At 36.7% G+C, this 25429-nt stretch overlaps 1 protein-coding gene across 5 annotated transcripts in view; it reads right to left on the reverse strand.

Annotated features, from left to right (window-relative positions):
* Nucleotides 1-3184: 3184 nt before the first annotated feature.
* The window catches only part of LOC129237796 (uncharacterized), a 47422-nt gene continuing 25177 nt past the window's right edge, over nucleotides 3185-25429 (reverse strand). For all 5 annotated transcript variants that reach the window (XM_054872733.1, XM_054872734.1, XM_054872732.1 and 2 more), the window contains exons 4-5: nucleotides 19650-19762; nucleotides 3185-3679 (exon numbers count right to left, since the gene is read on the reverse strand). In XM_054872733.1, coding sequence (XP_054728708.1) covers nucleotides 3473-3679; nucleotides 19650-19762 — 320 coding nt within the window. In that variant the 3' untranslated portion in view covers nucleotides 3185-3472. The remainder of the gene's footprint in view (nucleotides 3680-19649; nucleotides 19763-25429) is intronic.

The raw sequence follows: 25429 nt of genomic DNA on the forward strand, positions 1-25429 counted from the left end.
TATATGTATGTGCATAACTAATTGTGCATAAAAACATCAGAGCGTTTCTAAAAACATATTTGGTTTTCCGTCGTAACAATTCTTGTGTTTAGACGCCTTAATATTAATATTAGGGTGGCCCGCATCGCACTTTTCAATTTCCCATATAAATTGTATGGAGAAATATGATTTTACATTTTCTATGTCCGCATCGTATTATACGATAACGGATCGAAATAATGGTTTTCTCTCAAACGATAAATATGGAGCCTTAAAATCTTCTTTTGCTTAATCTACAGATTTGGAAGTTATTCAAGGCCAAGAATTATATACTTATTTATGTACACATGCAGATTGCTTTGAAATTGGATTGATGCGCAAATGCATGTGTGTATGTATCTATGTATGTATGTAATTTAAAAAAATTACGCTATAGAAGAAATAAAATAAAAATATCACTTACTTTTTGTTGCTAATGTGTGTACCTAAGCTCGGTATTGAACAACAGATGCATGACATATGTATACAGTGGCTCAATAAAGAACTCGGACAAACCTTAGTTAAAACTTTGTATAGAAAACACTGCTAAAATAAAGGCAATTTGAAACAATATGCACTTCTTTTACAATAACAAAAAACTTTCAAAATGAGGAGAATTCACGCCAAAAAAGAACTCGGACATCTGACATCACTTCGTAATTTCTGACAGCTTAAATGGGGGAATCCCATTTTTTAAATTATATACAGTTAATTGAGGAACGATCGACAGTTTTGGAAGTAAATTGTGTCAAGTAGTGAAATCGGCAAACTTGTAAATCGACCGCGATCAACTGTATGTGACACCATAAAACGCTTTAAAGAAACAAAATCTGTACAAAACAAAGTGAAAACAGGACGGCCAAAGCTTTTTACGGACGCTAACGAGCGGTGGATAGTAAACCAAGTCAGAGCAAATCCTCATTTAAGTGCTCCAAAACTTACAACACAAGTTAAAGAACATCTTGAAATTGACTGCAATCCAGAAACTTTGCGATTAGTTCTAAGAAAAAACAACCTCAATGGCAGAGTCGCAAGAAAAAAACCCTACATTAGTAAGGAAAATAAAAACAAACGAATTAATTTTGCAAAAACCTATAAAAATAAGGACATTGGATTCTGGAAAGATGTGATATTTTGCGACGAAAGCAAATACAACATATTCAGATCAGATGGGCAGTCGTATGTATGGAGGAAGCCAAATGAGGAGCTGAAAGAGAAAAACCTGCGTGCCACTGTTAAACACGGTGGCGGTTCAGTGATGGTTTGGGGATGTATGTCCGCTTCCGGACCCGGAAATCTTTGTTTTGTTGATGGAATAATGGATCACAAGCAATATCTTTCAATTTTAAAAAGAAATTTAATTCAAAGTGCTGAAAAATTGGGTATAAAGGAACAATAATATTTTTACCAAGACAATGACCCCAAGCATAAGGCGCTTGATGTTCGCTTGTGGTTAATGTATAACTACCCGGAAGTGCTCGAAACTCCACCACAGTCCCCTGATATAAACGTCATTGAGCATTTATGGGCGCATTTGGAGAATAAACTCAAAAATCACAAAATTTCAAACAAAAAGGACCTCGAAGCTGCTCTTAAGGACGAATGGGCTAAAATTGATCCTTCCGTTTGCAGAAATTTGGTGGAGTCAAAGCCGAAACGACTAAATGCTGTTATTAAATCCAAAGGGTTTCCCACAAAATATTAATTTTTATTTTTATTGGCTTTTAAAGTAAAATTAATTTCCATGTCCGAGTTCTTTTTTGGCGTGAATTCTCCTCATTTTGAAAGTTTTTTGTTATTGTAAAAGAAGTGCACACGACTTATCTTATGTTTTTGTTATTTTTTAAATTATAATATATAAATAAAGCATTTAGAAATCGAAAAATATTGTTTCAAATTGCCTTTATTTTAGCAGTGTTTTTTATACAAAGTTTTAACTAAAGTTTGTCCGAGTTCTTTATTGAGCCACTGTATGTACATGTACCTACCCTGCTGAGTGGTCAATAGTAGGTAGATATTTCTTTGTATATTTAGTTACAAGACAATATTTGTAATAAATAATTATCACAGTAAATGGCTTATGAAGTATAATTTCACGCCTCAAGCAAGAGTAGTCCGCTAATCTAAGTAAATATTTAACAAAATATGAAACAAAAACAAAGCGCCGACACAATAAAAAGTAGGTAGTATTTTCATTTAATATAAGCCTTTGCGTGGTTTTTGAATTTGCATACATAGGTACATGCACTTGTACAGAAACCGATTAGTAGTCCGCTAATCTAAGTAAATATTTACCAAAAATATTCGAATAGTGAAGTATTCGAATAGTGATGTATTCGAATAGTAAGGTATTCGAATAGTAAGGTATTCGAATAGTGAGGTATTCGAATAGCATTATTCGAATAAACGAATAAAGAATTCGAATAAATATTTTTCGCATTACGAACACCTCTCGAATAAAAGATTTTATTATTCGAATAATTTTTATTCGAATAGTTCCACCACTAATTAGCACTTTTAAATAAAATATGGAACGAGAAAAGTCCTAATAAAGTAACAGAATTATTAAAAGGAACAAACTGTAGCAGACTTTCTGATTGGTATATTTATATGTTGCTGCAATTACTTAAAAAAAAAAAATAAATAATTGGCGCGTACACTTCTGTTGGGTGTTTGGCCGAGCTCTTCCTCCTATTTGTGGTGTGCGTCTTGGTGTTGTTCCACAAATGGAGGGACCTACAGTTTCAAGCCGACTCCGAACGGCAGATATTTTTATGAGGAGCTTTTTCATGGCAGAAATACACTCGGAGGTTTGCCATTGCCTGCCTAGGGGCGACCGCTATTAGACAAATGTTTTTTTTTTTTTTTTTTTTTTTTTTTTTTTTTATTAATTTTGCTTTCACTGAGATTCGAACCAACGACCTCTCAGTGAATTCCGAATGGTGATCACGCACCAACCCATTCGGCTACGGCGGCTGCAATTACTTACCGTTATGTAAACAATGGAGTGAAAAATCTTGTTATTTTCTTTTGCTTTTGTTACTTAAGGATACAAAATAGAATAAATAGTATTGTTTTTTTATAGAAAGGAACCACGTATAGTAGGATCGAAGTATGTGCATAAAATTCATCAGTGGGATTGACGACAATGTATTTGAAACAAGAGTTAGGTGCTTTATTATTTATTTGTGATAAATAACTTAACATAATATCAGACATTTACATAACTACAATCGATTTTTAATTTGTGTATATTAAATCTTCATATTAATAAAAGTTTGGTTACATAAATACTTTTACAATAATGATAAACTCGTACAACTTGTGATGTGTAATTTAAAAAACATGGCTCTCATGACGTCAACTTAAGCTTTCCTGAAATACGTTAAATATATATCCAACAAGTGCAATATTTATAAAGCCGGTATTGACGGAATAAACCGAAAGCGTGTTTTTATTGTATTAAGCAGCACCCTTTGTTTGAATTTTTCTTCTCGTCAATCATAATATGACTAGCAGAAGCTGGACCAGGTACTACTTTTTTTGAAACTTGAGCCACAGAGGATCCATTGCTCTCCGTGGACACTGGAGCTTTTGTCATTACAGCAGATTGCACACTGGTGGATTTCATACCGTTTAGTGCCGACTGATTTTGCGATATCTATAAGGAAAAAACATAACCGTGATCTTATTGTATTAATAAAATGTTAAATAAATACATAAATGAAATGAATAGGGGTATTCTGACCTAGCAACGAGTACATTACCATTCGGTAAATGTGAAAACTTTGGACTTGTTCGAGGCGTGTAATAAAAACAGCAGTATTGTATTGCAGCACTTATAAACGTTTACAACCCTGTTGCAAATGCTAAGCTTATTTTACTTAAATAGATTAAGTGAACACATAAATAAAACGAATGAGTTTTCTATAAATATACTACTGGATTCTTCTTGCAATGAAACGCTTAATACGCAGCTGTGTCAAACGCTGTCGACATAGTTAATTAACTGATGGTAACGCTTTGGCAATAAACCGTTCTCGTTTATACACACCGGCGTCAGCGGCTCGACTCTTCAATATATGAGCAAACAAAGGGTGGAGCAAAGAAGCTGTAAAGGTTACGTTGCGTTATTGTTATTCAGCATAAATATTATCCATACATTTACGGAGAATGCTGCTGGAGTGACAGTCCTTGACCGGATATAAATCCAGTTTGTAGAATCGCCTGTCGTGGGAACGCGTTGCATTTTTCGTCTATCATTCATATTCAATTGGTAAGCGACATCAATCACTTATTCTTGTATTGTAACGTTTTGTAGCTGCTCAGATACCCATAGGTACTACATTTGTTGGTACCGACGCGCTTATGAAAGAAGAAATTGAAGACCTGCTATCCCTCACAAACTGGTAATTCCTGGCATTTTTTACTCCCAAAAACTCCAAACTAAGGTGGGCTTAAACGCACAATGAATACTGCAACACTTTTGAAGAATTTTAGGTATTTGTTTTCAATCGAAGGCTTTAACAGCTGCAGAACTATTTTTTCGAATAGTTTGGACATTATAGGTAGCAAGCAGATGGGACGGTGTAATGACACTTCATGAGGACTTTTGCCAGGTTTTGGTATCATTATTACTTCTGACATTTTCTAGGACGTTGGCATATATTTTAGCTTAAGACAGCCGTTTATGATTTTTATAAGCTTAATCAAAGTTTTTTGAGGAAGATTTTTTAAGGTTTCTGCAGTGGTAAGATCGAAGCCGAGTTCTTTTTTTAAATTTAAGAAGATTTATTTCACGCTTTGTCCCTGCAGGCGAAGACAAAAAGAACTGATTTTCAGCTTGATGAATATCTGTAAGCAGTGGTGCATAATGTGCTTCTTGTGACTTAAATGTTTTTTTCTAAATGATCAGCAAAGACTTCCGTTTTTCTAGTATCGCCCATAGCCCACAACAAGGCATTGAGTTTTTTAAATGGACGGTTTTGAATAGTTGGTCTTTTTAGATATTTTTTTCCGATGTTAGATCCTTTATATAGTGATTGAAAGATGAATTACTTCTTCATCAATTTCATTATATGACATTAGTGTATTTTGTTATTCAACATTTTGGTTCAGTTCCCAATCAGTAAATTTGTTGGTCAGAGTAGGCGCTTGTTGTTTAATTTCAATTCTTTATTTAGTATCAAATATACGCGTGAATGCTCTGAATTTCATATACTTGCATTTTGCAAAATTTTTTTTACAATGAAGAAATCAATTAAATGTGGAGTTTTATTTTGATCTGTTGGCCTATAAGAAGGCTTGCCGGTGGACATATGGTTTTGAAGTAGTTGTTTATACTGCTCTGATTTGATATTACTCGTATGTCCTGGATGACTATGCTATACTGCAGTTAAACATAATTCGTTCGTTTCGACATGCTGGTGGATTGAAATTCTTCAAGGCAGACTTTTTCTTTTTCAATATGTCTTATACTATTTTTAACCAACTTCCTCCTCTGGCGATGTAAGGGTGATTTATATAAGTGATGTAATTTTTAATCTTTGTGCGGGTTATTAAGTGGGTTTCTAATATAAGACACACATCTATTTTTTCTATTTGGAGAACTAGTTGTAATTAATTTACTCATTCGACATTATTCGAAGTGATTTCTCCATTCTTGTAATTTTTATTTGCGATCTTTTCGAGTCGATCTAGATGTCTTTCCAGAGATTTATAAAAAGTTTCTTGCATGGTTTAAAAGTAAAAGAATTTAAGAAAGTGTATCGCTACTGTTGTTTTCGTTGTGTTTTAAATTTTATATATATTTGGAGTTTGTTGGCTGGTATTCGGAACTGTCCCACTGTCGCTTAGTTCTTCTAATACATCGTCGTCCGCTAAGAGAGCAAACTTGTTTGAAGAGGCTGGATTGCTCAGCTAGTACTATTTTAGTGTTGTCTGTGTTGTATTTTGTGCTTTGGGTTTATGTTTTTCGCTGCTCTTAAGCTCTTCTGTTTGTTTGTTTGGTGATTGAGTTTCACGATTTCTTTTTTGACTAAACTGCTCTTTACAGTTGGTATAATTTAAATTATTTGCATATAGTACTTGCGTGTTTGTTGTTAGTGATGCAATTGGGGAGGCGATCGTTGCTGTGGTAGTATACACGGTTGTTGTTGTGGCTGTTGATACTGTGGTAGTTAATTGTATTTGTGTTGTTATTGTTGTTGTAGACTTTTTGAGAGTGCGAAGTTGAAATAGTATAGGTATATTTATTTTTGTTGGAGAGGGAAGCAGTTGGTGATAGTGAAGTGATTGGGGTATTCGTATTGTACGTATTACTCCCCTTTACTAGCTGTACTTCTGTGTACAAGCATGTTATTTTGTATTCTCGCTTTTTAAATTGCTTGTACTACCTAACATATGAGGGTGGACAATGAGGGGTTTTAGTCTCATTTTTCTCGAAACCAGAAACAACTTTTTTCTATTGTCGAATGAAGAAGAAAAAATAACGGAGAAACCTCTTGAGTATCATCGGAGTACAGTAATGAAAGAAAAAATCATGTCAAAGGGATTATTTTTTTATTCATCGCTTAGGAAAAAAAAATCTCACTTCAAGTTCAACTGGGTATTTACTCACTCGTTTATACACTTATACATTTTTGAAACATTTGATGCATAAATATATTCTAATGATCCTATTTCGTAAATATCGCACAAAGCTAGGATTGTATTCCAAAAGGAATTTTCACCTTAAGAAATCAACAAATACATTCCCGTCTACAGTATTTGTCGACATTTGAATGCTCCCTGCCGTGGCGATTATCGGCTACATAGACAGACAGTTGAAAACTTGAGTTTTATCAACGGATTATTCCATAAATTGGTCGGATGAACATTCCTTATTTTAAATTTATACTATACGAAAATATTTCTTGGAATTTCATTATAATTTCTCAAACCGGTTAGAAAGACATAATTGACCTAAGGATATTGCTACAACAACAACCTATTTGGTAAGACCTTCGAATAAATTAGACATACTCTAGCATCGAATATGACTGTATGACGACATACCACAGTTAGCATTACTAGAATCGAAATAAAACCTAAGTCTTCATCCATCAACCGATTTTAAAGAGGAGCCAGCAATACTATACGAAGTAGGCACAGTCGTAATCGATTTATAAAACGTTACGTGGAAGCATTTGTTAATATTTAACCATAAACGACTTAAACAACACCAGTTGTGAGAGAGAACTTCTGGGAGGCTTTGACCTCAGAAATGAAGCATGATATTGTATATATGGAGGCCAAAAAAGGTGTGGAATCGGTTCCGAAATTTGAAAAAGTTTATTAACGAGCTCGTCAACACAACAACTATATCATGAACTATAATTTCCCAGTTCTGCTGATAGTACCTAACTTTCAGCCATATGTCTACCAATTACCCAACTAAAAAATAGAAAATCGCCGGTCATTGACAATATGGATAACGATTTAATCAAATATGGAGGAACAACACTACGCAACAAAATATGCAAACTATTCCACAAAATTTGCGAGACAACGACCATACCGAAAAAATTGTAGAAATACAACAAATCAGACCATCTATGCTTTGAAGACCTTACTAAAGAATAAAACACGTAATAGCGTTGCTCAGCAAAAACAAAATGCTGCAAATATATCTTGGAAATAATTTCCTAAGCATACTCAAAGCCAACATGTCTAATACCGATACCATCAGGAATAAGACAAGGTGACAACCTGAGTCCAACATAATTTAATATTAAAATGGTATAGAGAAGTAAGCACATGAGGACCAAAAGCAAAGTAAGAATCTATAAGACATGCACTCGACCAATTCTTACGTATGCTGCGGTAACAAGGGCGGACACTGCTTTTATGCAAAAAGACATGGCGACACCTGGAATAAAAAGATTGTGTGCAATGGTTGAATACACCATGTATGGCCGAAAGACAAACGAAGGAATAAGAAACATTTGCATCGTAGCAGAAATAACGATATAAAAAGCATGGAGAGACCACGTCCGAAGAATGTCGAATGGAGGCTTGGTGAAGAAGCATTAAACGGCAAAGTTAATCAACGCAGACCAGGAAGACCAAACAGCTGAAACATGTGTGTTGTTCGTCGGGATCTGCTGATACGCAAAGCTATACACACAGTATAATAAAACAAACATTTATATAATATTGTTACGTATTTTATTACGTTGAAATTCAAATAAATATTTCACAATAACTCTCTGAGTTCGATCACTGGATTGTTGAATAAATGACAAAAATTAATGGCAACACACTTGCTTTACTTTACTTTAGATGTACACGTTCAGCTTAAGACTGAATCACTCTTTTACTTTTCCTTTATTCGCTCACAAGTTTAATTTCCAACCTGAATCGCCCACGCATATGATCCTCGGCTTATATACATGTGCTTAATAACTATCGTAATTTCTAGATCTGGCAGCTCGTATCTCATGGCAAGTTCCGTTGTAACATAAGCTTACTAGTCACCTGTCATTGGTTGACTCAGAAAGCGTGCAATGTTTCGCTATCTCCTGTCGTCCCGATCGGGACAGACAGATGTACGAGTACTACTTTGACTTTCTCCTAGTTTTGCATTGCTGTATACAATATACCACATCATTGAATCTTTTAATCATCTAATATGGACCTTCCCAGGACGCTTGTAGTTTTAGAGAAATCCCTTTTTTCTCTGCGGATTATAAAGTACCGAACTTTCAGTCAAATCTGTCCTTCATATTATTACTCTTTAGCTGGGTATGCTTCCTCAGATGATGGTGTAATTCTTCCATGTCATTCTGCAGTGTTTCCCAATGACTGCCTACGTCCATTTTAGAAGCGGTACCTCTTTCAAGTGATAAATCACCCTGAAGCTTTAAATCGCTTCCACAAATGGTTCTAGTAGGCGGCTGGTCAGTAGTCAACAGCATTTGGATGTGTTTATCTCAATTTCGTTGGCACTTCTCAACTACCTTTCGTTGGTGCTCCTCCAGAGTTGAATCTTTCGACCATTCTATCTGATAGGGGGTGCAAGGGTGTTGAACACTTTTTCTTAATTCCAAACAAGCTACGCATTTGTTTGAATACCACGGATTCGAAGTTCCTTGGTCTGAATGCAACTCAATAGGTACTCCAAGCCGAGTCACCCAATTCTGCATAAAAACCGCTGCAATGGTTTTGGCCTATTAGTTTAGTAGAGCGTACACTTCTGGCCACTTACTGAATTAGTCCATAACAATGAGCACATATTTATTGCCGGAATCATTTGTTGGAAACGCGCCCGCAACAACCATGGTCACTCGCTCAAATGGTGAACCTGCGTTGTATTGCTGTAATCTTCCACGACTTCTCTACTTTGGACCTTTCGCTGCCATACACTCCACTCAATTTCGAATCCATTCGGCTACTGATACTATGTAATTTACCCAGTAAAACTGTTGCTTAATCTTCGCCAGCGTTTTGGGATACGCATATGACCCCAGCGTGGCCCATTGTGGAATTCCTCTAACACATATGCAATTCTGGATTTAGAACTATAATCAGATCACGCGGCTGCCGTAGCCAAATGGGTTGGTGCGTGACTACCATTCGGAATTCGGAGAGAACGTAGGTTCGCATCTTGGTGAAATACCAAAAATGAAGAAATAGTGTTTTCTAATCGCATTCGCCCCTCGGCAGACAATGGCAAACCTCCGAGTGTATTTTTACCATGAAAAAGCTTCTCATAAAAAATATCACTCAAACATGCTGCACGCGAAAATTATATGTTTTTTGTTTTTGCCTTGTTCAATCCACTTGGGAGCATAGGGCCTCGACAAGACTCAGTCTTGCATTGGTTTCGTTAATCTATTTTGCTTTATAACAGGGTAGGTGATTAGCCTGCCGCTACCAGTCCTAATTAGTGGGAATCATGCCCACACGTCGTTGCTTAGGAACAACGCCTTCTTACTGCTTGAAGCGCCATTTTTCTGGCAGAAGGATCACACAGATGGTTGAGGGTTTCGCTAAATTTGGTGTGTCTGCGCTATTACCGCCATTACCCGCTTCCTCTTGCTGGCGCCGCTGATGTAATGCTTGTTTAAGCAGCCAAAATTCACTAAGATGCGCTGACTTTCGTGCGGGAGTTCGGGTTGGAAGGATAAGATTGTTGGGGTTCTTGTTTTTTTTTTTTTTTTTTTTTATAGAAACTAAGAAAGTAGGTAAGTTTGGAAAAGTGCGACGACCGTGCTTTACGTGGGGTTTGAACCCACAACGTCTGGCTAGTACACTTACGCTAGACTACCGCGGCCGGCAAAAGTTGTATATATATATAATCAGATCACGGGAATGATTTCTATTTTCATTTTCCCATGCGGAATGCAGAACTCCATCAATTATTTTAAGACTAGTCCACTGTACCCAATACGCTTTAGCCACAGGATCTTTTTTCGCCATTTCATTTTTTAATGGTCTCCTCGAGCCTCTTTCGCCTCCATGATCTTTCCCAGGTAAGCATCATTCAATTGACTTCTTCTTATTGCTCTTGGTTCCCATTCCTCATCGGGTTGCATTTGCATTAGTCTGATATAAACTATCCGCACATATCTCCCGACTTTGGAGCAATGCTTACACTCTTTCCATGCTGTTCCTCTTTTCGATTCTCGATCTCGGAGTCGTAATGTTGCAGTCTTTCGATCCACCGTGCATTTGTCCTTCCGGATGCTTGAACTGGAGTAACCATCTCAATGCAAGTACAAGTATTGTGGAAATGTTGTACGCACTCAACCACAGCTAACAGTTCTCGCCTGGTCACACAGTAATTCATCTCCTGCTTTCCGCGGACTATGCTATAGTTTGCGATTACTTTTTCTTGCCCATAGATGATCTGTGACAGTATTCCACATATTCCGTATGCGCTAGCATCTGTATCGACAACGAACTTTTATCCGCGACCAGATACGCTAACAAAGACACAGTACAGAGAAGCTCTTTCAATTTCTAAGGCTTCCTCCTGTTCTTTGTGTCATCCAAATGCGCAATTCTTCTTAGTGGGATTATGGAGACTCCGAGTAACGTTTGGGAATCCTGGAACAAAATGACGGCAATGCGTGCACAGGCCTAGGAAACTTCGCACTTCTTGCACATTTCTTGGTCCTGGCCAATCTTTTACTGTTTTTATTTTCTCCTCGCCCGTTTAGATGCCCTCGGTCGTCACCTTATGTCCAAGATAATTGGCTTCTGTTTTAAACAGGACATACTTCTTCAGATTCAATCGCAATCCCGCGATGGCAGTGCGCTGAAACACTTCTTCAAAATTTTTCAGATGGTCGCTAAACTTTTTAAGCTAAAGCTCCACGGGCTTATTGATTGTTCAATAATTCCACTTTGCTGCATAACCTTGGTTATTTGATTGGCTACTTCGCGCTCTGCTAGTGGAACTGGGCGAATTGGCTTTGCATCTACTGTATCTATTCAATGTTTCACCGTTGCAGACTTTCCAAAATCTCCGTTGAATAGGTAGCCGTATGTCTTCTTAATTCCTGCAACCAAGTTCTTATCAAATTGGAGATTTTTCTCCTACTTTCTGGAGATCTTCCCTTTCCTGATGTGGTCCATCGCAGCTCACTATGGCTTCTACATCCTGGATTTTCCCAATAACAGCTTCTTTAGCCAAAATAACTGGTAACTTGAAACTATTTATGACTCTTATTGGAACCCTCGTGTCTTTTTTCGTTTACACTAGTGTCTTTCCTACGATTATGTTTGCCGTCTCCTTAGCAGCTTCTATAACGCACATTTCACCTATGCCACAACCTCCTTTCCCATTAGCCCATATGACTACTTCAGATTTTGGCGGAATCCGTTGACGGTGACTAAGGGGTACCTTTCTGGACTGTACACTTGGCTCATGCCCGGTACTCAGCGGTATCTCTATATTCTGACACGACAGAACCTTTTTACCCAAATCCAAGGTAAATATGCGCAGCAGCATGAAACCTACGTCATATATTACTTCATCCATTATTTCAGCCAGTAAAAATGTGTGAACTACTGACAAAGCGCCAATAACGACTTCGCACTACCTTTCCGGAAATCGTTGCTCTCTCTCCTGTAGCTGTCTGGAGTTTGTAGCCTACCAGTGGTTCCACATTACTATTTACCAAATCTGACCTGATGATTGAGTTCGTTGCACCTATGTCTACAGTAAGCACCTGAGATCGACCATTTATAGTTCCCCTTATCGTGAAGTTGTTGCTTTTCCGTCGAGAATGTGAGACAAAGACTGCGAGGTATTCAGTTGTAGCAACCAGTTCTCGACCCTTAGAGCTGGTTTATATTAGTTTAACGCTCGCTGTGTACGGGAGCGCCATTGTCAGGGTCAGCGCTTCGCTTTCTTCCTCCTGGGTTCTTCTTCGGCTGGCTGCATGGTATTCTGGAATCGCGGACCATATGTGGGGTCATACCGCAGTTTTAACACTTTAAATTCGAGCTTCTTCGAGGAAAGAACTTCCTTATTACTTTCCTCATGATTTCCTCCATCGAGACAGCCTCTTCACTCCTGTGGATTTTTTGCACTGGCCTGCTCAAGAAAGCTTCTATTCCTGTGTCAGCGCAGATGATACTGTTTCCGTAAAAATACCCTTCGGTGTTGAGTATGATGCCCCTTTCGTGTCCGGATCTCCTATACCTCTCATGAATGCCTGTCACTTCATCTTCTCAACGAAGTCTGCTGTTTCTTTCGCATACGTCAAATGTGCCAACCTATGGCTGCTATCAGACTCTCGTAGTTTCCCCGATCGGCTTATGTCATTGTTTGCAATAGCCCTTGATTAATTGCTGCTGTTGTTTCGAGCTGGAGCTTTAATATCGGGAATGGTATACTGCTGTCGAATGATGGTGCTTTTACTTTTAGACCACTGCTTAACATATTCGAAGGATTCAATTTCAATTCACAGAGGCGAGTCCTCACTGCATCTAGCACAGTCTCAATCGTTTCCAGTTGCGACCTCATATGTGTCTTCACAACATATACCTCAACCTCCATCGTCTCCAGTTGCGACGTCATATATGTTTTCACAGCTTCTAACTTAGATATACGTTGCGCATCTATCTTCGACAATAATTCGGCGGACATTTGTGACGAAATTCGCGAAAATCCAGCCATATCACACTCATGTCTATAACTGGTGAAGGTCTTGTCTTTTCTTCCATTTTGGTGAATTATCCACTATCTTCCAGCTGGAACACTAATTCATCTACATCGACGCCCTCTGTCTCCATATGTCTCCATAGCTTCGCGCAGTCGTACTTGTAACTCTGCCTAACAAGCTACGCCGTTCCAGCTCTTTCTTAAGCTGCTAAACCTTGAGTTCGCTCAACTTTTTTGCCATTTTCACGATTTTGTTCTTGGGACTTTATTCAACAGTCCTACTTCTGACACTAATTGTTACGAATTTTCTCACGATAAAATTCAAATAGCTCTCTTACAATAAATCTCTGAGTTCGATCACTGGATTGTTGAATAAAACACAAAAATTAATAATAACACACTTGGTTTACTTTATTTCCTACACTTTACTTCTAAATGTACATGTTCAGCTTACTTTCCAACTCAATATCTCATGCGCTTGCACCTCGGCTGATATACATTAGGCACATGTTAGGCACAACTATCTTAATTTCTAGATCTGCTAGCTCGTATCTTCTTGCGAGTTTTGTTGTAGCAGCTTATTAATCACCTGTCGTCTTCGTTTAACTCATATAGCGGTAGATTCAGAAAACGTGCAGTGTCTACCTGCTATCGCCATCAACGCTAATTCATGCTTTTGTTTTAGCCTCTCATTCACTATTGTTGCCAGTCGGCTCACGAAACTTGGCGATTGTAACAATATTATATAGCCCATAACAGTTATTGTAATCCTAAATAAACGATGAAGAAGAATACAAAGAAGGTCGAAATTTTAACAACAAATACAAATTGAAGGACGTCATTAGGGCGCTGTGGGAAAACATTCCGCAGTTCACAATCAAAGTGTCGTTTGGCAGCCTTTCACGCTGAATCATCGCACTACAAGGTGCTAGAGGTAAATGGTCCAAATACTAATCGCCATTATTAGGTGAATGTAACTTAATATAAATTAATACAAAGTATAACTCGAAGAAGGTAATGTTGGTGACTATACATTTTATTGAATATATATATAAGTATATATATATCGTATAAGCCCATACAATGCAGTTTGTTAGAATCGAATTGGTCAAATAAATTCTAAGTTATGGTGGTCACGCTTCTATTAGATAGATTGTATGTATGCGAGAGTTGCCTTTTACATTTTACATCATCAACACTGAGCTCGTGGTTATACCGTATACAGTATGTACAAGTACCGTCTTCTAATCGTATAGGGCCGAATATTCTTCTAAGAATTTTTCTTTCAAATCGCATCAGTAAATTCACGTCATTAACTTTAAGGACCCATGCTTCACAGCCGGTCTTATTATAGTTTGGACATCTGTAGTTTTGTTCCTTTGATATCAATGAAGACTTCATAAGTTTGATATGGCCAAAATATGCTCTGTTAGCTTCCTGAATACGGTCTTGTATGGATAAGAACATATCCTTATTTATGCTAAGTACTACGCCTAAATATTTAAAACTCTTGCATGAACTCAAAAACACAACTTCCGATTCTGATGCGACTATCATGAAAGGATCGAGCAATGTACTTCGTCTTTTCTTCATTCATTCACATGAAAACCTCCTGAAGAGCCTCCTTCTTGCAATAATCACAATGTCGTTAACGTATACGCATATTTGTGTCGATTTATAAAATATTGTACTACCTTGAGCTATTTCGGTTATTGCTGAATACAGTATTAACTTAAATAAAAGCGTTGAATTCGTCAGATATTTCGCCATTCATTATTACTTTAGCGTTTGAGTGTATAAGATTCATATTGATCAAATTCATGTATTTTTGTGGTATACCTAGTACTTTTAAGTGATGGTCGATATATTTTCTGTTGAGTTTATCAAACGCTTGCTTAAAGTCTATGAAGAGACTGTGTAGATTTATATTTGTAACATAACATTTTTCGAATATCTTCGACATGATAACGCATTGATCTGTTGTCGAGCGTCCGATTCTAAAACCGCATTGATAATCTCCGTCGATCTCTTCTGCATACACATTTAGTTTCTCATACAGTTGGCTTGTATACCATTTTTCAGGCATGTTTTCTGTTCTCCAAATTTTAAGTATTATTTCATGTATCTGTCTTATCAACTCTTCTCCGCCATATTTGATGAGCTCTACATTTATACAGTCTTCACCACTTGTCTTGTGGTTTTTCGGCTTCTTTATTGTTCTTTTCGTGTCATTAAGAACGGGGCGTAAGTCAGAATTCGAAAGTTTTGAGAAAAAAGGAAGAAAAAAAAAACAGAAAACCTTATAAATAATATAAACTATTCTATTCGTCCATTAGTAATTTTTGTAACTTTGCTAGCTGGTGGACAGTGGAGATAAACTGTTTCAGACAAACCGACGACAGGTAAAGACGCTTGAGTCAAACACTCACAACAGTATCAAACAGAAGACAAGACAATAGTGTATCAGCATATTGCACATTTTCCGATGTTTCACTTCCTCCAAAGTTTTCTGAAAAGGCAGTGGAAGGAGTAAATACTATCGATGGCGTAAAGTCTCCATACGCCCACAAGAGCGGAACCTGGACGCAGTTGACATAAACGCGGCTCCACCTTGAAAATATGTTAACGCGATCCCAGGATAGAAATCAGCCGAGGAGGAGGAGTGATATAGTGTTAGTGGGAGCATGCCCCACATACTATTGGTGTGACGGCACCTTTACACCTCCTGACTAAAGAAAAAAAAAAAAAAAAAAACATAAAATGATCGGGGTCTTCCAGACTATTTTCTACTGTGTATACTGTACCAATAGGCGCTTCATCTTCATTATTATTTAAGAGCTCATTAAAATGTTTTTTCCAGATATTTAGCTAACTAAATCACCTTTTTTGTTCTTGTTCTTGCAAGCCATCAATCTCGGCTGGAATTGGCTCGTGTGTTTGTTTATCCTACGGTACATAGATCTCGTTTGTTTGTTTGTAATGGAATTTGTGCATTATTATTTTAAGTTCCCTTTTCATATAATCTTTTTTCTGCAGATTTTCTTGCTGCATTCTTTGCTTTATTGAGCTTTCCACATTCTGCGTCATACCATTCGTTGGTAATAACAGCTTTTTGGTCAATGGTTTTATTTGCAGCGCTAAGAATGGCTTCTTTAAGACTTTGACATTTTGATGTTATATCTGCTTCTATTAAAATTTCTTTCATATCACCTAGTTTACGCTCAACCTTCTCTTGATGATTTTTTCTTGTAGACTCATTCGCTATGACTTCCTCAACGATCCAGTGTTTCTTTTCAAATTCGTTTTTTATGATTCGCGATATTATTCTTTTACGCACACGCGCTACAACCATATAGTGATCGGAGTCACAATTTGCACAATGATAAAATCTTACATGTGCCTTTTATCTATTACTATGTGATCAATTTGATTACCACCATTGTGACCTGGGAATTTGCAAGTTTGTTTGTGCACTCGTTTGTGTTATAAATAGTACTGGAAGTTCGGGAAAGTTGCATAAACGCAGAACATTATAATTGCAATATTCGTGTAACGAATGCTTTCATGCAACTTACTGTATTATTGCAGACTCCTTTCCAGTTTTCGTGTTGAAGTCACCGCAGAGTAGTTTGATGTCATATCTGCTTATTTTATTGCAAATGTGTGACATTTTGTCGTAAAATTCATCTATAAAATACGTTCATCCACCAGCTCAAAAGCCATCGCACTCTTCCGGGCTTTTTTATCAACACAAAAACCAACGCCTTTATAACCTTGACTTTCGGCGCTACTACAGTAGATGCTATATGTATAACCTCATTTCTTTATTTCACCTTGTCCTTTCCATCTTACATTTTACGCCCAATAATAAAAACACAGTGAAATAATAATGAAAATGGCTTTTGTTGCTTTTCAAATATTCTTCTTAGAAGTCGATATATTTCTGCAATCGCTTGAACCAATTTTCAAAGCACTTTTACCACTTAGAAGTGGATACCTCCAAAATAAGCTGTTTAAAGGCCAGATTTTCCACGTAACTTTTGTGGGACTAAGCTCGTCTTGGAACACCCATACTGTCGATTAATATTTTGCTTTCGATTGCGCGATTCGTTACGTGTTACGATGTCATAGACGTGCTTTGAACCACCGCAGCTGAATTTCTTTAACATTCCTTTATACCAATCCATATGATTTTTTTTAAGCTATTGCCAAATTATGCGGTATCAAATGAGAACAGATGATCTGTGACGGCCAAATATTCGTGCAATAGTGAATGTATTCTGGCCCCACTAATGCCCAAGGATGGTTCTGACTCGCGACGCACAACATCGACTGTTTCTGGCACAACAGCTATTTCTGGACTGCCATAATAAAATTCATCCAGTACTAAATTCCATCTGAACTCCTCAAAATTACAAATAGTTAAAACTCGAGGTATTATCAGGAAAAAAAGTTCAAAAGCCTGGAAGTATGTCTGTATATTAGTGTTTCAGAAATCGTAAGTCTGGCTTTTTTCATTTATTTATCTTCCAAAATTGTTTCTTAGATGGTTTGCAGTCAAACTAGTTTGTTTGTCTAGCGACAATGCTGACAAAAACGCTATAATTCGTTGAACTCCAAAAATATTCTGTTCCTTTATTTGATTACGAATTCTCAATTTATGTATATCCTACGGTAAATACAGGGTTTGATTTAAAAGTAATGAGCCTTATTTTTTTCAAGCAGTTTTATTAAACCTTTTGGCGTATACAACTAATATTTTTCAAAATAGGACCCTTGAGCGTCAATACACCGCTGGTAGCGGTCCTTCCACTGTAGGAAACATTTTTTAAACTCATCCGCCGGAATCGCGTTCAATTCGGCTGTCACAGTTTTTTGGATCGCCTAGGCGGGTTGCGCCGGCGCATTGTCGGGATGAAGGGTCCAATTGTTGACGAGGTCCTCTCGGCCTTCCTTAACGACTTGTGCCGCCGTTTTACCTGGGCACTGGACAGAGATTTGTCCCCGTAAGCCTCCTTGAGTAGCCCAATAGTTTCGATACTCGTTTTGTTTAGCTTTACGCAAAATTTGATCGCAACGATCGCTGCATTTTCGCCATTGCAAAATCCTAACACACTTTTAAAACAGCTTTCAGGCGCGATGCGATGTTGACTGCACCGCTGTTACCAGCGAACTGGGACCGGTTTCTAGTGGAAGGTCCAACGATAATTTTCCCCCACCAGCCGATTCGGTTGATCGCTTGGCAGACGCTCCGCGCGGGAAGGCTCATTACTTTTCAACCAAACCCTGTACATTGTACATAACATATTTGTAAGTATGGATACCGATGCATAAGTACACAAACATTTTTACATATAATATTTGGAAATTTGCGGAAACAGTGGGTACATATTTATGCAGGAACTATCGGTAAATACAATATATATGTACAATTCTATTTCGCACTCAGATCTCCATGCTTACATACCAACACACATACTTAATTGTAATGTTATTAAAAGTACCAGATCACCTGTGTACTATAATATGACCAAACAGATGGGTTAGTTCTTTCAAAAGAAAATTGGCTAAGTTAGGAGCTTATTTTAAATCTATGTTACGAGTTTTATGGATAGAATAAAGTGGAGAAAAATTGTTGATGAAGCTATGGTCCACCACGGACTGTGAGGCTAAGAAGAAGAAGAAGTTACGAGTTTGCAACATATGCAATGTGATTATAAACTCGTTTTTTCATGACACAACTCAATAAATTAGCTTCATCAGACACTCTATTAGAAGATAATTTTGTCTAGGGTTAGCACTCACCCGCCATCGTAACTTAACAAAAACATTAACCAAGTTGTATCCTTCATCCTTCCAAGAAGTACACATTTTTTTTAAGTTTTTGGAGATGATAAATATTAAATTTTTCGCAATTCTGTTTAAAACAGACAACTAGTTTAGGGGTGCTAAAAAAGTCAAATTTTTTTCTATAAATCTATGACTCGGGAATTTATAAGACATAAATATGGAAAATAAGTATCATTACAAAACAAAAAACCCAAAAGAAAGAGACTTGGTTGGAGTGCGGAAGGTAAAGTCACATATGAGAAGAGCGAATGGAGGAGATCCGAAGGCAGCGGGTGAACCCAGTTCTACTTGACCTTCAAAAACAAAGATTGTCGATTCTATAACAAATGAAACATGATTGATTGGACCAAAACTTATTTAAATCTCATTTACCGGCATCCACAATGACCTATGAGTTCCATTTCATTCTAATACTGCAAGGAGCAAATAAACTTTGAAGAATTAGCAAGTTATCCTTCTGAACAAAGCCAGGCGAACTCAAAGCTCGATTGTATTAACCAACAAAGTTCAATATTTCTATTATAAACTAATAAGCTTCGTTCTAAAGCTAAATTTTTCTCCATTTTGCTCACACCGAATTTTTCACAAACAAAATCAAAACAGAAAAGTAATTATACAAACTTACATTTAATTGATTAACATCGGCATCTATTATAGAACTGCTGCAATTATCTTCAAATTTTGGATTTCCATTCCTTAAAAAGTCCTCCTCCTCTGTTGGTGTTATAGGTTTTCCACCTGGAAAGAAGAATGATTTTAACAACGCTGCAGGATACTCATAACTACTCGCTAAACTTTTTTTTTACAGTACATAGATAATTTTCAGTTAATGTCTAAAAACTAATATTATCCGTTTAATTATCCAAACTAATAACAACATGTATCCAAAATCCCACTTAAAAGCGATATGCGAGCCCTGTACTTAAACAATGTGTCTGTGGACTGGATGGGATACGATGTGCTAACGGATTGTATGACGAAAACTCCGTTAATATGAAAATTCACTTTACAGAGACTAGATTTGGTTATAGGCGGATACAGCTTTCAGAATGGATGAAAACACCGTATCACAGACTTCTTATTGCCGCCATCTCTGCGGAAGGTAGCAGATGCCGCTTTCAATTCGCTACTTCCGCGCTTGCTTAAGCTAATTTCTGCTCGGTGAAGGATAAATATGTAAATGAATAGAAGCACTCTTAAATAATAGTCTGTTTTATTACTTTTTCCTTGCGTACAGTGATCCCAAATGCATATGCAACAAGCCATTTTTGTTGGAATATGAAAAAGGTGATTAATCGAAAGGTAGATAATTATCAATTATAATTGTTCAATTTAACACGAGCCGTACAAAGTAGTCAAAAGTCGATATTTTATATGAGAAAACTTTTCAATCATGAGTGTAATCTCTGCATGGGAGAGATTATTTTTGGTATTGTCCAAAAAACTAGGTTGATTCAAGACTAATAAGGCCTTTTATGTAGATACGATTTTTTTTGCAAAAAAATAAACAAAAAACATGCAGAAAATTCACATCGCAGCTTAAATGATACACCAGCATTTTGGAGGACCGTACTTTTTGCAGACGAAGTAAAAATAAACTTATTTGAACCAGGTGACAGACCTTTTATACGGCACGAGGCCAATACGGAGCTGAAACCACAAAATTTGCCATCTACCATAAAATATGACGGTAGCAATGTTATTTTTTGGGAGTTGGAAATTCGACCTTCTTTTTCGAAGAAGCAGTGAACAAATATGCAAGGAATTTGGTTCAAAGCACTAGAAAATTACAAATTGAAGATGACATTCGCTTTTATCAGAACACACAAAAAAAATGGTTAACTCCATACCACGTAAACTTCAAGCTGTAATTAATATATAATAAAGATACCCAAGAAAGTACTAAATATAGGATTTTTCAGTAAGAGCGCTTCAACTTTTGAACTTTTTTGAATAAAACACAAACGGTTTGACTTTTTTAACTAATTTTTTTTTTATTATCGAGTTTGAACATATACATTTAAGTATGACATTCGATTTCTTTTGCATGACCACCGCGTGCACGTTTTACGAAATCCAATCGTTGAACCCAATTTTCGACCACTCTTTTGCATAAATCGGCCGAAATTCCAGCAATTTCGCGTTCAATATTGGCTCTGAGCTCACAAATCGTCGCCGGCTTGTTACTGTAGACCAATGACTTCACATAACCCCAAAACGGGACGGCTTGTTAAATGGACCGTAAAATGGCCGTAATGCTCTTAAAGTAGCAGCAACAGAACGATTATTTTCATAAAAAATTTGCACGATTTGCAATCGTTGCTCAAGTGTGTAGCGTTCCATGATGAAATGTATACTAATGAAGTTTACAAATGACAAGCGAAAAATAAAAAATATTGCGTCGTTCGCCCTCCCTATCGGAAAAAAGTTGAAGCGCACCTATTGAATAACCCTATATATTAGTTCCTCTTTTTTAACTGCATGTGTTTTTGTTTTGCCTTACAATGAAATGAGTGGACACTTTTTTGTATTTTATGTTGAGAAATGAAATAAAACAAAATAAAAAAAATATCTGCATACTCAGTTTTTCCGTTTCCGCAAATTGTTATGAAATATAGAACACTTTACACAAACATTGTATCTGTATCACATCAGGTGCAAGTGATTGCATACTTCATGAGTTGCTCGAAAGAAACTCTCTGCATATTTAAAAGTGGTTATCTTTCGCTAAAATGGACCTAACTCAACCATTCATTAATTTCTTCGTGCCTTGAAACGTAAGCCAAAATATCAGCTGTGGTGTGTAAACGAAGAAACTACCGGAAAGAGGATAATTCGTTGTTACTATTAGAGCCAACGACAATGGGTTGACGATAGCTCATTCGAACGTTTCGGGTAACCATTTCCTGTAGGGGTTTCAAATACGCAGCAGTGTACATGCATGAGCTGAATTTGGATCCGTTGTCCCAGCAATTCATGTGAGATGTGTACCAGATGAAGAAGACTGAGAAACAACAGCCGAAGCAAAACAGGTTGCCGAGTCAGAGCAGGGGTATATTCAGAAACGCATTATAATGCGCAACGTACTTTTGCAGTGTTGGCAATGGGTTCAGAAATGCAAATATGGTAGTACTTCAAATGCATCGCGTTCCAAAACGCCATTTTTGTATCAAACGTCACGCATTATTTGCAGGAGAAATTTTAATACTGCCGCTGATTACGCTAATATGATGTCTGATGAAAAGTGAGTATAAAACTAATTTTTTTAGCTTTTAATGCAAAGATATATAATATTAAATATACGTTATTAAAACAATATTTTATTACATTTTTCTTGATTTTAGCGATTATCTAAGTACATCGGAAGTAAAGTTGCTTCTCAGAGTCCGACTGAGCATGGAAAGTGAACTTGCTTCAGGGAGGAGGAAAAAGAGTGTTTTGTGGAATAAGGTGGCGGAAGAAATAAAAAAAGTGAATAAAGATTTGAAAATAGACGGGCAAATCGCGCAGCGAAAATTTTCTAATTGTTTCAAAAAACGATTTTTTTTTTTTTTTTTTTTTTTGAAAATTGGAAAAGTAATGAATTACAATCACAATAAATTAAAAAGCATTAGCGACTAGGAAAAAAGATTTATTTTTGGGAATTTTTCGTTTTAATGAACATCTTACTATATGTGATCTTCTTTTTAGCTTTACATGTCTTTTTTTTCTTAAATTTAGCAAAAAACTATCACTCTTTACTTCAAATATATCGTCAACACCTAAACTCAATAATACTTCCATTTTAGTGTAAAACGCGTTCATAAATGCAACAAATCTTTTTGCAAATCTATCAATTGCATGAATTGTTACATTGACAGTGCTGCCAGCGCTGCAAGTACTGCGCATTTATAATGCGTTTCTGAATATACCCCAGAAGCTGCACTTGGCGTGGTTTTCATTACTTTGTCTGCAGTAGAACTATGCTTGGTAGATAAACATAGAGCAGCTTTAAAGGCAAGGCTAGAATTTGGCGAAGAGTTCTCAAAAAAACAAAAAGCATCAGAGGGAAAAGGCGACAAAAGCCGCTGTTATTGACAGCAAAAACACCAAAACTTGGAGGAAAAGTATTTCACCACACTGAAAGTATCAATTTTTTTAAAATCGAGGAATAATTTTTGTATAATATGTATTATAACAAGTGATATCTTTGAACCATCCTCCCATAGCTAAAATGAATCGGTTTTGTGCAGCACCCTCTTACAAGGAAATATGTATACGCCCTACAATGGAGAGAATAGTGAGATGACGCCTATCGTGGTCCTGTTACTTTGTTCTTAACGAATTTGAAAATATCAGCTGATTTTCGTGACATCACACTAGCCCAATTGGTGATCAGTATGTCCAGATTACCATTTTCGTAACATAATTTAGCATTTTTTTTGTTCTTTAGCCCAGGAGTTTTTATTTATTTAATTTAGCAGACAATATAAAGGTTCTTAATGACTATTGATTTAGTGCTAATATAAACAATATATTAATAGAATGACAAAACAAGCTAAAACTAAACCTCAACTTGATTAGAAAGAATACAATTATATTAGCGAATTAAATGATGCAGGAAAGCAAAAAATTTATTTCTAGTTATTGTAAAATCTAACGATGTGGAATTCGAGATCTCATTAAATGCGCGCAGAGTCCGGGCAATAAATGCATTGGACTCGAAATTTGTTTCGTTCTCGCCCGAAAATAAGAAAGTTACTGGGCTGCAAAAGAAACGCACTATCAATTTCTTCTTGAATTACATTGAACACAAAATAAAGCGATAGAATCGATATTCTGCACCCAGACGATTTTAATCAAATTAATAACAAACAAGCGGGAGCTATGTGAAGAATTTGGGACAGAAAATTTTAAAGATACTTAAGAAACATCTTTTGTACCCGTTCTATTCTTGTGATAGCAAATTGGTGAAAAAGTCTCCAAATAAATGAAGCATATTATAGTTCTTTCTTCCTGACATTTTTCTAGCCTTTTTTAATGAAAATCTATGTTTATAATTACATATGTAAAATATAATTTTTTTTTTAATTAGTTAATAATTCACTCAGTTCTATTTAGTTTTACTTTTTTTATCATCTGATCACACTTCCGGCGATTGCGATTATTGCTGGTGTTGGTGATTATTCGTGTGTTTTGTGCGTATATTATAAGCAGGTCACAGATGGGAAACAAATCGAAACAATCGGTTGAAGCTTATTTCGCCACACACGTGTAATTTTTTGCCGATTTTAGTTTCACATTATTCGTTGCCGAGTGAACAGAACATGGCACACGGAAAAAAATTATTGCCATGTATGCTATTTGAATATTTATTTATATTTGCGTGAAAAGGGAAAAGAGCACGAAAAAACGATCGTTTAGTTTGCGTGCAGGACTAGTTTAAAATCTGACACGAGTTTCCGCATTTAACGCGTGATTTTGAACTTCCGTTAAACATTTTGGTGTATAATAGGCATTGTATATTACAAAAATACAAGGAAAAACCCTATTCATCTTCCTATTTTTTGACAGGCACTCTCGGTATGAGTTTGGCAAGCAGTCAAGTGTGTGATGGTGTGAATGCTTGGTCTCTTTGTTGGAGCGTATTGACGCGGTTGCTATGCCAAATTAAAATTTTTATGGTAACATTAAAAGTAATAGAAAGCTTGCAAATGATATGTTTAACTTGAAAAATTTACAATAACAAATATTTTTAATATATTTCTTAGCCATAATAACGCTTTTTATTGAGAAATATCGGAAGTTTAACGTCACTTTTTAGAATTTTTGATACGATTTTCTATGAATTTGAATAATTTCTTATGCCGCCATGTTTCATAAAAGAGCGTTTTGAAATCAGGTGATCTCTCAATTTGGTGCCTCCTGTGTGGAACGAATCGCGCAGGTTTTTGGTACAATGCGGGCGGCAGATTTTTCACTGTACTTAGTGGAAGTGGACTATACCAGCAATATTGGGATGGCTTAGTAGAACACCATTTTAGCCTTGTTGCCACCTCGTTACCTTCTTCTTCTTCTTAATTGGGACGAAAATCACTTAAATGATTTGAACCGAGTTTAACATATCGCGCCAGTCGATTTTTCTCGTATTAACCGGCGCCAGTTCGACACACCAAATGAAGCCAAGCTCTTTTTCACTTGATCTTTCCAACGCAGACTAGGTCTTCCTCTTCCTCTGCCACCACTAGCCGTTACCGCATCGAATACTCTCAGAGTCGGAGCGTTTGCATCCATTCGGACGACATAACCTAGCCAACAGAACCGCTGGATTTTTATTCGCTGCGCTAAGTCTATGTCGTCGTAAAGCTCATATAACTCATCATAACATCGCCTACCATACTCGCCGTCACCAACGTCCAAAGATCC

The sequence above is a fragment of the Anastrepha obliqua genome, chromosome 2, assembly GCF_027943255.1.
Source record: "Anastrepha obliqua isolate idAnaObli1 chromosome 2, idAnaObli1_1.0, whole genome shotgun sequence".
NCBI lineage: Eukaryota > Metazoa > Arthropoda > Insecta > Diptera > Tephritidae > Anastrepha > Anastrepha obliqua.